At 24.1% G+C, this 15,397-nt stretch overlaps 4 protein-coding genes across 4 annotated transcripts, besides 18 other annotated features; 2 read left to right on the forward strand and 2 right to left on the reverse strand.

Annotated features, from left to right (window-relative positions):
* Positions 1-148: 148 nt before the first annotated feature.
* Positions 149-211: a sequence feature (AT_rich).
* Positions 212-227: 16 nt separating this feature from the next.
* Positions 228-293: a microsatellite.
* Positions 259-699, forward strand: EDI_024300 (uncharacterized protein; the record flags this gene model as incomplete). The annotated part of the gene is made up of 2 exons (XM_001737594.1): positions 259-389; positions 444-699. The coding sequence occupies 2 exons, from the start codon at positions 259-261 to the stop codon at positions 697-699; spliced, it is 387 nt and encodes a 128-aa protein (XP_001737646.1).
* Positions 700-702: 3 nt separating this feature from the next.
* Positions 703-744: a sequence feature (AT_rich).
* A 46-nt stretch (positions 745-790) lies between these two features.
* On the forward strand, positions 791-1,612 carry EDI_024310 (uncharacterized protein; the record flags this gene model as incomplete). Its single annotated transcript, XM_001737595.1, has 1 exon — positions 791-1,612. The coding sequence occupies one exon, from the start codon at positions 791-793 to the stop codon at positions 1,610-1,612; it is 822 nt and encodes a 273-aa protein (XP_001737647.1).
* Positions 1,482-1,516: a sequence feature (AT_rich).
* Positions 1,613-1,666: 54 nt separating the features above from the next.
* Positions 1,667-6,792, reverse strand: EDI_024320 (guanyl-nucleotide exchange factor, putative; the record flags this gene model as incomplete). Its single annotated transcript, XM_001737596.1, has 2 exons — positions 1,667-6,292; positions 6,346-6,792. 2 exons carry the CDS (start codon positions 6,790-6,792, stop codon positions 1,667-1,669), a joined length of 5,073 nt encoding a protein of 1,690 aa, XP_001737648.1.
* Positions 2,012-2,043: a sequence feature (AT_rich).
* Positions 3,434-3,502: a sequence feature (AT_rich).
* Positions 6,793-7,524: 732 nt separating the features above from the next.
* Positions 7,525-7,581: a sequence feature (AT_rich).
* A 45-nt stretch (positions 7,582-7,626) lies between these two features.
* Positions 7,627-7,655: a sequence feature (AT_rich).
* A 119-nt stretch (positions 7,656-7,774) lies between these two features.
* Positions 7,775-7,807: a sequence feature (AT_rich).
* A 326-nt stretch (positions 7,808-8,133) lies between these two features.
* Positions 8,134-8,241: a sequence feature (AT_rich).
* A 310-nt stretch (positions 8,242-8,551) lies between these two features.
* Positions 8,552-8,580: a sequence feature (AT_rich).
* Positions 8,581-8,712: 132 nt separating this feature from the next.
* Positions 8,713-8,766: a microsatellite.
* Positions 8,767-8,772: 6 nt separating this feature from the next.
* Positions 8,773-8,884: a sequence feature (AT_rich).
* A 744-nt stretch (positions 8,885-9,628) lies between these two features.
* Positions 9,629-9,657: a sequence feature (AT_rich).
* Positions 9,658-9,761: 104 nt separating this feature from the next.
* Positions 9,762-13,702: a repeat region.
* Positions 13,703-13,726: 24 nt separating this feature from the next.
* Positions 13,727-13,749: a sequence feature (AT_rich).
* Positions 13,750-13,818: 69 nt separating this feature from the next.
* On the reverse strand, positions 13,819-14,328 carry EDI_024350 (uncharacterized protein; the record flags this gene model as incomplete). Its single annotated transcript, XM_001737597.1, has 1 exon — positions 13,819-14,328. One exon carries the CDS (start codon positions 14,326-14,328, stop codon positions 13,819-13,821), a length of 510 nt encoding a protein of 169 aa, XP_001737649.1.
* Positions 14,329-14,352: 24 nt separating this feature from the next.
* Positions 14,353-14,459: a microsatellite.
* Positions 14,460-14,729: 270 nt separating this feature from the next.
* Positions 14,730-14,836: a sequence feature (AT_rich).
* Between the last annotated feature and the right edge of the window lie 561 nt (positions 14,837-15,397).

The raw sequence follows: 15,397 nt of genomic DNA on the forward strand, positions 1-15,397 counted from the left end.
TTACTTGTAATACACCTCCTCTTGATCCAGTACGACCAAGAATTTCAGTAACTTGAGCATAGATAACTGGAGTTTCAGTAACTTGTGTGGACATTCTCCTTTAGAACTAGGTTTAGTTCAATAGTTACTAGATCTTTCTTTAGGTTTCTAATTTAGTATTTTATTATATTATTAACTATTTTTATATTAATTTTTTGGATTTTTTAAATAACACAAAATGTTTATCAAAACCAAAATAAAAAAAACAAAAATAAAAGAATGGAAGAAGCTAACACAAAACGAAATATAAATAATGATATTTTACAATATGGTGATATGTTTAAAGATGCCATACCATTAACTACATCAGAAGTATTAGAAGAAGTATCTACAAAAGGAACAGGAAAATAGTTCGTTTCTTTTTATTTCATCCTTAAAAATATATTTAATTCTTAATACTTTAGTGCACGTGAAACAGAAGAATATTGTAAACAATTTAAAGATAATGGAAACCCAAAAGAACTTATTGAAAAATTAAAAAGTATGTCTCATTTATCATTACTTGAAATAGTTTCTTTATGTAATTTTAAACCAACATCTATTGATCAAGCAAAAATGTTGATAAAGTCATTAGACAATTATCCTGACTCAGATTTAAAAAATGTTATTGATATATTAGATAATGATAGTAAAGGAATAGATGAAGATGATTTAGACTAACTCTTTTTTTTCTTATATAAATTTAACAATTTTTTATTTATTTTTGTGTTATTCTAAGACATTTTTTTTAAGAAATTTATTTTCCAAAATAATGAACTCAATTATTGTAAAAATGGTTGAACATTTAGAACAAGAACAAAACAATAAATATAGCGAAATGATTGCTAAATTTGATAAAGAGACCATTGAAGCAATCTCTGAATTAGAACAACAACAAATAGAACTTAATAATTTAACAATACAAAATGAAATAGTAATGATAAATGAATTTCGAGAATCTCATCAACGATTTCAAGCGTTTAAATCTTCACGTGAAAAAATTCCCCATTATTGGAGTTATGTTCTTCAAAATTCTGGAGTATTAAAGAAAATACAATCAACAAATACAGATATTGAAATATTAGAACATTTAAAAGATATTTATCTTACATCATTTACAGTCGTTAGTACAGTTGGACCAGTAATAGCTGATAGAAAAAGGTTAAGGGTTGGATTTAAACTTGTATTTGAATTTGAAAAAAATGAATGGTTTGAAGAAACAGAATTAAGTAAAACAGTATCATATATATTTAATGAACCAATTTATTATCCTAAAATTTATAATTCAGGTGTTACTTTTTATGATGGAAAAAACCCTAAAATGATTGATTCAAGTCAGCATTCATTCTTTGATTTCTTTGAACCAATAAACCAAAAAGAAGAATATAGTAACGAAGAAGAGGAAGAAGAAATTGAAGATAAATTAGATGAACAACTAGATGATACAATATGTTTTTCTAATGATATTATTCTTAATAGTTTATATTATTTTAAAAATCAAATGGAACCTTATTCTGATGATGATGATGAATTTTCATCATTATTAAATGAAGATAGTGAAAGTTCAAGTGACGATAGTTATGAGAGTGAATAATTGAGTCATTTTTCTCAAATAAACATTAAGTTGTATTTAAAGATAATAATTGAATTATTTGATGGCATTATATATTTTTAATAAAGCAGAACTTAAATGTTGTCTTATTTCAATATTTTCATGAGGAATTAATGAAAGAAGGTTGGAGAATGATTGTTGATGAACAATTTTAAGTAATTCATTATCACATTTTTCAATTAATTCAAATGCAAGAAGAAGAATAGTGTCTGAACTAATACTTAAAAATTCATTCATCAAATTAACAATAACAATTGGATATATTTTACATACTTCATGTGCAAATAAAGTAAGATGATATTCTATTGCATTCTTAATTGATAAAACATTTTGATAATTTGGATTTGGTTGTTTAATTTCTTTAAGTACATCAATAAATCGTTTTATATTATTTAATAAACATATTAAAATATCTTGATCTTCTTCTTTAGATATTAATGTAATTTGTTGAGAAAATGGAGATACTGCATTTAAAAATGTATCAAAGGCAGATGTAGTTGATGGGAAATCAAGTGATGATGGTTTAAATAAATGAGGAATAAATTGGTCTTTAAGTGTTGGTTTTAATTTAGATGAATGGTGATGTTTTTGTTTATCTTTTTCTTTACATTCAATAGAACAATAAACTGTATCACATAAAGGACATCTTAGTTTATCAAATTTATATAATTCTTTATTACAAAAACTACATTTGAGTTGTTCTTCTTCATTAGAGATCATTTCTTGTTGATCTGTTTTACTTTCATTCGTTAAAGGTATTGAAGATAATTCAACAAAATATTTCATTGAGTCATACATATAATTAATAGTATCTTCTATCATAAACCTATACATTGGAATATAACTTGGATTATCTATAAAATAAGAAAATATTAGTTTAATTGTTAGTACAGCTACTGATGAAGACTGAGAAATACCTCGAATAATAAAAGTAATTACAATATGAATAATGTCAGCCATAAATGGTTGTAATAATCCTGGATTCTTAGAAATAAAATCACAAGCTCTAGTTAACATACTTAAACATACAGATGACCACCATTCATCCCCACGAGAATTAAATACATTTTCAGATTTTAAATGATAATATCCAATTGGTTCTAAAATTCTAAAGAATATTTTATAAAACACAAAATACCATTCATTATATGAAAGTTTTGGAGAATAAAATTCAATGTAATGAGTTAAAGATTGTAGTGCCAATGATGAAATAATAATATGTTGACTTTTTGTAATACTCATATGAGTAAATAAGAAGTCAAAGAAAATATCAAAGAAATGAGAGTCTAAACTTAAATCAATAGTATCAATTGGATATTTATCAATAATTCTATTTAACCCAACAATAATAATCGGATCACTTTGTTTATCTTGAATAACTGCTTTTTCATTAGTAAGAGAAAATTTTATAAGTGTTTTAAAGAAATAAGAATAATATTTTTCATCAAATTCATATTTTAATTTGATTATTTTGGTTAATGTTTCATATCCTTCTTTCATGATAGTTAAAGGCTCATCCATAGTAGAAATAAATAATATTTCAAATACTTCTTTCCAAGATTGTGTTATATAATTATCTTTCTTTTCAAATTCTTTCTTTAATACTTCAAGAATATTAGAACGACATTTCTCTAATGGAGAATCTCCCATTGCAATAACAACTGGTTTTAATATTTCTTTTGACTCTTTGAATAAATCTAATTCACAAAATCTAAAAAATATTTCTATAGCTTTCATTGAAACAATTTCATGTGGATGAAGCATACACTGTAATAAGAAATTTCTTATAATTTCAATTGTTTCTTTATTATTTATTTTTTTATTCTTTTCAATAAATCCTTCAATAATTAATTTAAATTGATTTAATAATAACATTGGTGGTGTGACACAATTTAATTCATTTAATGCACTGTTACTTAGACATTTGATAATTTCACAGAACCCTTCTTCATTTAATGATTTTAATGAATCAAATATTAATGGTATTGTTTCAATTTCAATTTTTAATTCTTTCTTTAAATTAATTATATCGTTTGAAAGGTTTGTTGGAAGTTTAATATCTTTTGGTTGATATAACTGATGTTGGACTTCCATAAAGAATAATTTTCTAGTATTTTTTGGAATACTTTTTAGTGTTGAAATAGTTTGGTGTTCAATTAAATTCATTTGTTCAAACCTTGAAAGAACAATAAATAAATACTTCCATCCTCCATGTAATTTATTTTGTAATGAATTACTAATGTCTATTACCATTTTGGTAACTTGAATATTACATGATTTACAACTATTAAAATCATAATAAACACACCACTCACACATAGTTTTAATAATAAGTTCAATCATTTCTCTACAATCCATTACAATACATATATCAAGCATTTCTTTTAAATAAGTTAAAGTATTTGTAATATCATTATATATATCAAATGCAATTTTTAAACTTTTTAATTCTATTGGAACCATAGTTTCTATAAGTGCGTGGAGAATATCTTTATTAGAAATGGATAATGACTCAACAGTATCTTCATCAATTTTAGCTTCAGTAATTTGACTTTTTAATAATAAAATTTGAGGTCTTTGATGAGGACTATTCTTAATAGTAATTATATATTTATTATCATCTTCAACTTTTTCTTTTTGTTCTGGAATCAAAAATGCATTTTGTATAACGCTTTGATATAAAGGTTGAAGATAACTATCAGGTAATGTAAAATCAAATTGTTCAACCATTTGTTTAAATTTCTCATAACTGTCCATTGTTTTTGTTTTAACATTTGAGTTGTGTGTTTCTGTTGATAAGAAAATAATAGTTGTAGCTAAGAAATATATTTGGTTTGATGTGATATTCATTTCTTTCATTTTATCACTCCAACATTCAGCATAACGATGAGCAAACATTTCCATTACACGATCAACTACTTGACCTTCTCCAGGCATGACAAATAAATTAAACATTGACCTTAATGCTTCATCAACACTTAGTCCATTAAAATCAATTAATTTCATATATTCTTTAAAGACTTCTTTATTAAATTCTTTATTAGAAGTAAGATATTTACCTAATGCAATTTTATCAACTCCTTCTAATTTTTTAAGAAATTGAGCAATAGATGTTGGATCATTAAAACATAAATTTGATTTAATCATATATGAAACTCCATCATTTGGTTTTTCTTTAAATAATTGTTTAGCTTTTACAATATCAACTTTAATTTTTCTATCAATTAAACATTTTAAAACTGATGTTGAATTTGTTTTAGTAGGAATTCCATTATCTAATTCAACCATTCCAATACTTTCTAATCCATTTACCTGAATCATTAATTTTTTAATTGAATCTATTATAATATGAACTAATGATAAACATTCTTTTCTCATATCAGCAAGAATTTTAATAGGAATTTCTTCAATAGAAGCATTTTTAAATTCAGGAGTAAGAATAAAACAAATGGTATTTAATAAGTCTTCAAAGATATTTTGCCCAAATTTATCACAGTCATAATTTAGGAATATATCATTTAAAAATTGGGAATCTTGGCATAACTTTACTAATTCTGATATAACCACTTGTTTATATGAATATAATGGTAATGGTGATAAAATATAAAAGAATATTACTGAATTTAATAATAATGCAATTTCTGTTTTTAAATTTACTCTAAATTTGAGTATACAAATAATGAGTATTTGTAATGATGTAATAAATAATGTTTTATCATCAGAAAATACATTGTAACTTAAACATCCAACAAAATCAATATTCCATTTATTGATTACTGTAGGATTGCATGTTTCAGGACATTTGTCTAACCAATAATATGTTAGTTCAAGAATATGTTTTTCCATTCTAAGAACCATTGGTCTTTTCCCTCTTAATTCTTTCCATGGAGATTTCTTAATTTGTTCTGATAAAAATGGAGATTTTATATGATCAAATGAACTGTTTTTTATTAATAAACTTAGTATTGCCAAATGAATTGGTAAATCTTTTTCAAGTAATTTTTCTTTTTCAAGTACACTATTTTGTCTTACTGTTCTTCTTTTCATTTGAGCTAATTCTTTTTGGACCTGAAGTTCTTGTGTGCTTCCACCTTTAGTTAATGTAAATTTTTCTTCACTTACTTGTCCAATATACTCTTCTGTACTTTCTCCTTCTTTTGGTGTTCTTGGTGATTTAATTTCTTTATCATCAGAACTGTCTTCTGATGAAGAAGAAGCATCTTCATCAGAAACAAATTCTCCAAGAAATGTTTCGTGTGGTTCATTTGAGTGATAACTTTTATTTTCGTGAGAATTAGTAGTATCATTTGAATTATTTTTTATTTCGCTGATTTCTTTATCTTCTTTCTTTGTTGGTCGACTAAGAACTGATATTGGAGTATTTCCATGGAAATTATTTTGAGGGTTAACAAAAATATCATCGTTACAAGGTGCAAATTTTAGTTTATCTGATGAACTCAATTTGGTTCCTCTAGTTACTGAAAGTGACATTGCTCTATCACGCTCTCTTCTTAAGCCCCCTGAACTAAAAAATTGTAGGTGTGAAGATAATGATGGAGAAGGTTGTTCAATATCTTCATCAAAACTAGTTGCTCCTCCATACATAATAAATAATGAACGAATATATTTTTCTTGAATCTTTCTAATTGCACGAGCATTTGGCTAGTTGAATGAATAATAATTAGATATCTTTAAATTGATATATTAAAACAAACATCATTTGGAGAAACAACACAAAACATATCATTAAGTAATTTAAAATTCTCAAGAACAAATTCTTTTTCTATTTTGAATGGAATAGTATTCTCTATTAATCCAAATGTAAATTGGAGTATTTTTTTATTGGACTTGATATTTTGAGCTGTTAAATAAGATATTGATAATTCTAATATTTGTTGAACAGTATTTACAGTTAATATCTCAGGTTGAATTAGTGCTAAAAGTGACGATGCTAATTTATCTGTTTGTTTAATAGAATAATAAATTGTTAGTCCAATTTTCATACATCCAAGTAATGAATTTTGATTGGTATCACAATGATTATTTCCTTCAATAAATTTATTTTCGTATTGTTGGTAAGTTTCCATCGTTTGTTTTTGTTTACGATCAATGCATGATTGAATAACAGCGAGAGACATTTGAATAGAATATTTATCTCCCATGTCTAGAACCACTGATTATTAAGTTCATTTTTCAAAATAACTCTGTCCCCTTTTTTTAAAGAATTTTTTAGTTTTTTTTGCCTCTTCCTTTCTCCATGAAACTAAAGAAGGAATTCAACTCAACCCCGTTTCCTCTTTCAAAAGGGCAAATTCCATTTATGTGAAAATTAAAAAACACAACCTCACTATAAAAGTTTCTTTTTGTATCAAAAAGATATTTGTGATTTTATTTTGAGTGGTTTTTAATTGTCTTGGTTTGCAATATCTTCACTTAAAAAGAGTTAAAAGAAGATATCACCAAGCGTTGCTCATTCTTTAAATCTAAACTATAATTAAGTGAAGCGAAAATATTTTATGAGAATTCATTTTTGAACAAATTGTTCGTATAATACTATTGAAATAACAACACCTATAAATTTAAAGTACCAAAAAACAAGAGTATTACTAAAAACTAGATATAGTAGCCCAAGAACGTTATGAAAGTTCACAAAGATAATAAAAGAATAATAAACCACAATTATTTTTATTAATCAAAAAGTAAATAAACCTTTCCAAAAATTCATTTTTTATCGTTACAATAGCGTTTGTGATAATGTGGTAGTAGCTACAAGTGTTTATACAAAAAAGAAATTTGGTTATAATGCAATGAGCTAATACATATAGAAACTAATATTACTCAGAAAAGAAAATACTATACAAATAATAAAAAATTTTCAGTGCCAATGAATGGACTTTATAAAATAATTTTATGAAAATAATAAAATACTAGTTATATAATAATAAAAAAATGACTTATTTTCATTAACACTAATAGCAAATATTCAACCTTAACTGAATAATTATTTGTTATAAAAATAATATAACACTGGATTAACAAAATCACCTTTTTAGATATTTTACATAAAGACATAAGATTAACCTCAACACTGAAACATTGTAACGTGTAAATTTCTAAATTAATAATGAAAAATATGGTCAATACAATTATTTATTAATATAATATAAATTTTTTAATCAGATATTGTCCTACAATAATTTCATCATTTTTATAAATACCAAAAAGGTATGTATTTATTATTAAAATTTCTTTGAGTTTTAAGGTTTAAGTAATAGTAAAATATATAACTATACTCTCTTGAAATCAAAATGAATAAGCTATTACCAAAATGTAACAAATAAATATACATTTAAATACTAAAACCCTTTTATAATTTATAAGAATTTTTTACCCACACAAATGTTACTTTTTTATACTTTTATACAGAATTAATCGTATTGATGAAATATCTTAATTTTTTAATTAATGTTCAGTACAACAACTAAAAATCATGAAATTAAACCATATATAATAAATAAAATAACAATTAAATTAAAGAAAAACACTTTTAAATTTTTATAAAATGTTATTCTCAAAAAAAAAAGTTTTTTATTTTAATACAAAATAATTATGCCCTTTCATTTTAATCAGGAAGACAAATAAACAAAAAGGTGAATTCATTCACTTAACACTTATTTAATTCTACATATAGGTTAATGGTTCTTGAAAAATATTTTTAATAAACCAATTTAAATACAAACAACTTTAGAAGAGAGATAAAGAATTGGATCTTTTTCTGCATCTTTTGCCATTGAATTGGTAATGACTGACCCTACAATAACACTTGCAATAATAATAATAACAACTGCAATCATAATTAATGGAACGAAGTCAGCTACAACAACTGAATCGTACTGTGTTACAATGAGTATTGTTATTCACTAATTAACATTATTATAAAAAATAATTAACAAACAATAACAGGTTGAAATAAAAGTGATTTGTACTCTTTTGTTGGGTTGTCTTGTATCTCGGCACAAGTAAAAACAAAAAATGTCATAATAAAAAGAAGGAGAGAATTCATTAGAGTTGAACGAATATCTTTTCGATTTCTAGTTTTTTTCTCTTTTATCTTTTTATTTTTGTGTTTTATTTTTTGTGACAAAAAATAAATAACATTAATTTTTATTTTATGTTTTTGATTTTGCAAATAAAAAAAAAAGAAAAGAAGAATTTGAAATAATATAAAATTAGTATTACTCTAAAAATATAAAAGAAATAACTCAAAACACTCATTAATATGTCTTGTTGTTCAGGAAAAAACGAAAGTATTATTGATAGTTTGCTATTTTTAAACAGATAAGAGAAATTACACTCACTTATAGTCACAAAAGATGAACCTCAAACACCATTACCTTTGAGTGAACAACTTTCTAAAGGAATAAAAGTAGTTGTTTTAGGAGAGATGGGAACTGGAAAGACTTGTATTTTACATAGATGGATTAGCAATGAATTTGTTAGACAAACAGCTACTGTTGGGTGTGCATTTAGTTCAAAAACAGTGACTTATAATAAAAGAATTATTAAATACGAATTATGGGATGCAGCTGGACAAGAGAGATATCGATCATTATCTTCAATTTATTATAGAAATGCAACAATTGCATTATTAGTATACGATATTACAAAACAAGTTTGTTTAAATTCAATATTAATTTAAAAGAAAAAAAGGTAATAATAAGACTTATTGAATTAGGAAACATTTAATGTTGTAACTGATTGGGTTGCTGAATTAAAATCTAATACAACTAATGATGTAATGATTTTGATTGTTGGAAATAAAAATGATTTACAAGAAGAACGTGAAGTTAATCAAAATTGTGTGAATGAGTTTATTAACAGTTCTAATTCAAATATTATTGGTAATTTAGAATGTAGTGCAAAAACAGGGAATAATATTAATCAAATATTTGATATTATTTCAGAGAAATTACTTGAATTGTGCAATGAATAATTGTGTTATTTATGAATTAATTATTTTATTTTTTCATATACTCATATTACTAGCTGAGGAGAAGAAGAAGGGGCTTGCTGAGAAAGAGAGGCTAATAAAAGAGAGAAAGGAGAGGCTTGCTGAGGAAAAGAGGGACAATGAAGAGAAGAAGAGGCTTAATGAAAAAGAAAAGATGAAATTAAAAGAAGAGGAAGAAAAGAACAATGAAAAGGATAAAAGAATAGAAGAATTAAAGAAAAGAGGAGGCTATTAAAGAGAAAGAAGAAATGAAAAAAGAAATACAAAAGAAGGACCAGACCATTAATAAATTATCAAATGACATTATGTCATTAAAGAAGAAGCATGAGAAGGAGATAAACACTAAAAAACAAGAAAGTGATAGAAAATTAATCGAATTCACTGTTGAATCAGAAAGGAAAAGGTCTGAGGTAAACAATTTATCACAACAAGTATACTTCATGAAAGATAAATTATTTAAATTATAAAATAAAATTACACAAGAAGAAAGAAGAGATAAATCACACTATATCTGATTCATCTGAAACACAAATTGTGAATGACCTTACCCCCAATGTTGTAGTAGCTGATGAAATATCATCAAGCGAAGATGACCTTCCAAAAAAAAGAAAGTTAACGCAGAATTCAATCGAAGAGATGTGAAATCAGCATAAGAAGATCACCACATCTGATCATGACATTCAAAAAAAACGGGGGAAGCAAACAAATAGAGAAGAATAAATTCTAACACTCTATAAATGTTTTGCACTGAAGTTATTAGAAAGAAAATTAAGAGGTCAACTTAAAGAAGAAGAAATAAAAGATTAATACATGAAATTGATATTAAAATAGAAGATATTAATGAATATAAAGAAATAATAAAGAAAACATATAAAATAAAGAATGAAATTAAAATTGAAGTCAATAGAAGAATTGAAGAAGAAATAATAACACACCAATGGAAAGATATTGAATTAAAAGAATTAATAGCCGGAATAAATAAGAAAGAAGAAATACAAGAAGATGAAGTAATAAGAATAAATAAAGAAGAAGATATGAAAGAACAAGAAGATGTACAATTTATTAATTATTATTACAATAAAAACAAAATACATCAAATAATTAATATCAATAATACAAATGAAATATTAATCAATACATTAGATGATTATTACCATTATATTAAAACTATAACATCAACTATTAACATCATTATTAATAACAATCAAGAAAGAAGTTGAAAGAGAAGTATAGAAAGAATATTACAATCAAAAATATGTAGATTAAGAGACTTGCTCCATAATAACCAATATATGAAATTAAAAAGAATATTACATATTAAAAAATATGATATATATCATATTAAAGTAAAAACAAAGGAGCAAATAAAATATTACAAATATCTCCAAAGAATGAAAAGAATAGAAATAGAAGTAAGAATAAATTGAAAAGAATTAGATGGAATTATAAAATGTTAAAATAATGAAAGAGACAACTTCCAAATAAGCATAAAGAAGATGAATATCAATATAATATTACTACAATTAATTTCTAGAAATGAATCTATGAAAATAACACTAATATAGATTTCCTAAATATTAATTTATATGAAATATTAATTGAAAATAGAATTAATAATAGAATATATATATATATAATCAATCTAGATGAATTAAATCATGCAATAAAATTCATTGATAATTGGAAAGCACCTGGAATTGATAAAATATAATGCTTCTGGATTAAATATTTAGAATAACCAACCAATTTCTTATTAAAATTATTTAATAAATGGTTGTATAATCCTACTAACATCCCTCTTCAATTTATCCAAGGAAGGACAATACTAATATACAAGAAAGGAGATAAATTAGACCCACAAAATTACAGACAAATAACCTGTTTAAACTGTCTGTTAAAAGTATATACATCTTTATTAAAGATGAAGATAGAAAGCCAACTGATGTTAAATCAAATTGAAAAACAATAATCACAAAATCAAATTGGATGTAAAAATTATACATATGCATCAAAAGAAGGATTATTATAAAATACTATAATCATTCAGTTATTAATCAAGGCTAAATGGAAGTGGGTAGAAACATATTATGATGTCTCTAAAGCATATGATAGTATTAATCATCAATGGGTTAAACAATGTTTAATTTATTTTAACATCCCATTAGTTGTAATTAAAAGTATATTACATATATTAAATAACACACAACTCCAATTATATTATAATCAACAAAATGAATGTATAATTAATGTAGAAAGATGAATAATACAAGGTGATAGTTTATCTCCATTATTATTTGTATTATCTATTGATATATTATCTAAATAATTAGATAAACAAATTAATAAGTTATCTATTAAAATGAATGGAGAAGAAAAACAAGTCCAGTTAAACCATATATTATATATGGACGATCTAAAGATAATAACTAACAGCCTCGAAGAAATGGAAAAAGCACATAAATTAACAAAAGAAATATTTAATAGAATATGATTAAAAATAAATGTAGAAAAGAGTGTGATAATGAATAATATCAATGGTCAGATAAATGGAGAATTAGCTGAATTACTAAGAGTAACTAATGTTAATCATTATAAATATCTTGGTATTGAAATAGGAGATAAAATAAATATTAATAAATATTATACATGATTATTAAATGATGTATTTTCTATTCTATCATCATTAAATATTATGAAATATATCAGCCTCAATACAATAAGAAAAATTAATAGCGATATAATCTCCAAATTAAGATATTGATTCTGTATTGTCAAATGGAAACTTGGTGAGTTTGAGAATATAGATAAACAAATAAGAAAGGCATTGATACAATTCCAACTATACAGTAGAAACATCAATAAAAATAGATTATATGTTACAATAAATGAATTAGGAATGTGATTAATGTCAGTACGAGATGAATGTGCTAAGGAATTATTAAGAATATATTTAAAATATAAATATCAAATACAGAAATATTAGAAATGATAGAAGCAGTAAAAGAGAATCCAAATTGAATAATTAAAAGAATGAAGAGAGCATTTGGTAAGAATATTAATTTCAATGAATGAATATAATACAAATAAATGAAATAAAACATGATGTAAGCAAAGTAATTGAATTTGTAACAAATAAATTAAATGAAAGATATTTAAATGAATTGAAAGAAATGTAGTGAATATATAAGAAATGTAAATTGTATATTTAATAATATGAAATTAACAGTAGCCACATGGAGGTCATTAAATATAAAAAGAAATACATTCCTCCAAGTAATAAAGATGCAAGAAGGAGTAACTATGACAGGAAGTATTAAATCTAAAATACTCCATTGGGATGTTTTAAAATATTGTAAACATTGTCCTAATACAATTCTATCTATTAATCATATATTGTTAGGATGTAATGAAGAATAATTAAATATTAAAACATCATTATCTGTGTAATTAAATATATAAACATATATTAATTACATATTTTAATGAATTTGATGAAATAGATTTTAATGCACCTCCTAAGTGTATTAATAATAATGAAATGATTATAACTTACAATAAAGATTTATTGGTTAATGACCATTCTTTTAATGTTAGAAGACCAGATATATATTATCAAAACATCAAAGAAAAAAAAATGATATATTATTGATGTCGCCATATGTCAAGATAGAAACATTGAATTAAATTATATTTACAAAATAAATAAATACAAAGAACTACAAGAGAAGCTAAGACAAAGTAGAGAATTAACTTATGTAGAAATAATACCTGTAATATTAACAATCAATGGGTTGATACATAAAGAAACAGTAAGAAGATTAAAATCACTAAAATTACAAATCAACTTCAACAAAATACTACAAACAATCATTATTAAAAACATGAAATACTTAATGTTCTACACATTCAACACTGGCAACACATTAGAAGAGGAACTTTCTAATTCTCATATCTTAGAAATAAACTCTATTGTAGAAATAGACCATATTGAAGAAACTGGAACAATCACTTCTCAATATGAAGAAAAACCAATTATGGATATATCTATTAATTGTATTTTTTTTATTTTCATATACTCATATTACTAATAATATTTTTTAATAAATATCTCTCCTATCAGAAAAAAAAATTAAAACTAATTAATTCTATTGAATTAAAACAAGAGATTAAAGATTAATTACTTCTTTCCTTTAGTGTTTTTGTATATGCCATGTCCGAGTCTCTTGAGAGTTTTTTTGGTATCTGCTTTATGCGAAATATGTCCGTGTGATTTAAGAACATATTTAGCATCACGAGCAATATCTCTAATAGCATTAAATCTCTTTTCTAATCGTAATCTTCTAATCATTCTAGCTCTGAATTTTCTTGGGATGCTTTTAACAATTTTCTTCATAACTCTAAGAAGAGCTAATTTTTTTGTATGATAAACAACCATTTTAGATCTTAAATGTGTTAATTTTCTTCCAACAACATATTTTTCTCGTTTTGTAATCACATTTTCTAAATCTTTAATATTTTCATCGATCATATCTCCGACGTGTCTTTCTTCATCTTCTACTTCATCTAATCTCATAGCAACTTCTCCAAGTCTTTCTTGAACACGGTATAATGTTGGCATCCAAAATCCACTTGATTGAGCACATGCTGAAAGGACAAATGTTAAAGCAAGGATTGCAAAAAATCTCATAACAATAATATGATGATTTTTAAGTTCTTTCTTTCTTTTTTAGTTATTTTTGTTTTCTTTTTTCTTCTAATTAAAATATAGTTTTTTAGTAGTTGTTTTTTAATTTTTTTTCATGATTTTTATATTTTTTTAAGAACTATGAAAATATAAGAACATTTGTTTAGATTTAATTTATGAAGAACCTTCCTTTATTTCTTTTCTTTATATATTGTTTTAATGTTATTACTAACCATTACCTACAACGAGTTAACGACTTTACTCTTTCATTAAATTGAACAAAAAAGGATTAAACGCTGGTAGTATTAAATCATTTGTTTCAATTTCTTTAAAGTAGTATTAAAAAAAAAATTAGGTATTACTGTTTGTTTAAACCTAAATTATTTCCTTAAAATGAGGATGCCTTTTTTATTTAAATATAAAAAATTCAGTACTTTTAATTTTAATTAAAGTTTATATTTCATTTTCATTGTTTTGTTTCATAAAAAAAATTTATGTATGATTTATAAAACTAACTGAATGAAAAAAATAGCTTCTCATTGAATTCTTTGATAAAAATTGTTTATTATACTATTGGGGGTATATCATAATATTGTATTTATAACAACTAGATGAATGGAAAGACGAACAAAATAGTTTTAAACTTGAGAGAGTAAGAATGAGAATATTGTTTGCTATCTTTAATTGGGCAGAAATACATTTTGTTTGATTCAATATCGAACTAAGTAAAGATATTCTTTAGGACTAGACCATAAAAGTATCTTGACAAGAGAATTCCGTAAGTTTTTCTAAGCAGGGAATTTATAATTTTTATCAATAAAATTCAAGATACTAGACTATACTTAAATATTAATGAATGAGGTTGTTTGATCAACTAATTATTTTCAGTGTTCTAACAAAAAGATCGAAGTCCCGGTTTATTAAACTGAGATTATTAAAAAAACACTTTCCAGTAAAACACTCTTTAAAATTATTTAAATTAGATTTGTTCAACTAAAATAAATCACTGGTTCACTGAAACAATTAACAACGTGATTCATTTGATTAATAACTTGAAACATTAACAAATGCC

Source organism: Entamoeba dispar, genomic scaffold (assembly GCF_000209125.1).
Source record: "Entamoeba dispar SAW760 scf_1105229460711 genomic scaffold, whole genome shotgun sequence".
Classification (NCBI taxonomy): Eukaryota; Evosea; order Mastigamoebida; family Endamoebidae; genus Entamoeba; species Entamoeba dispar.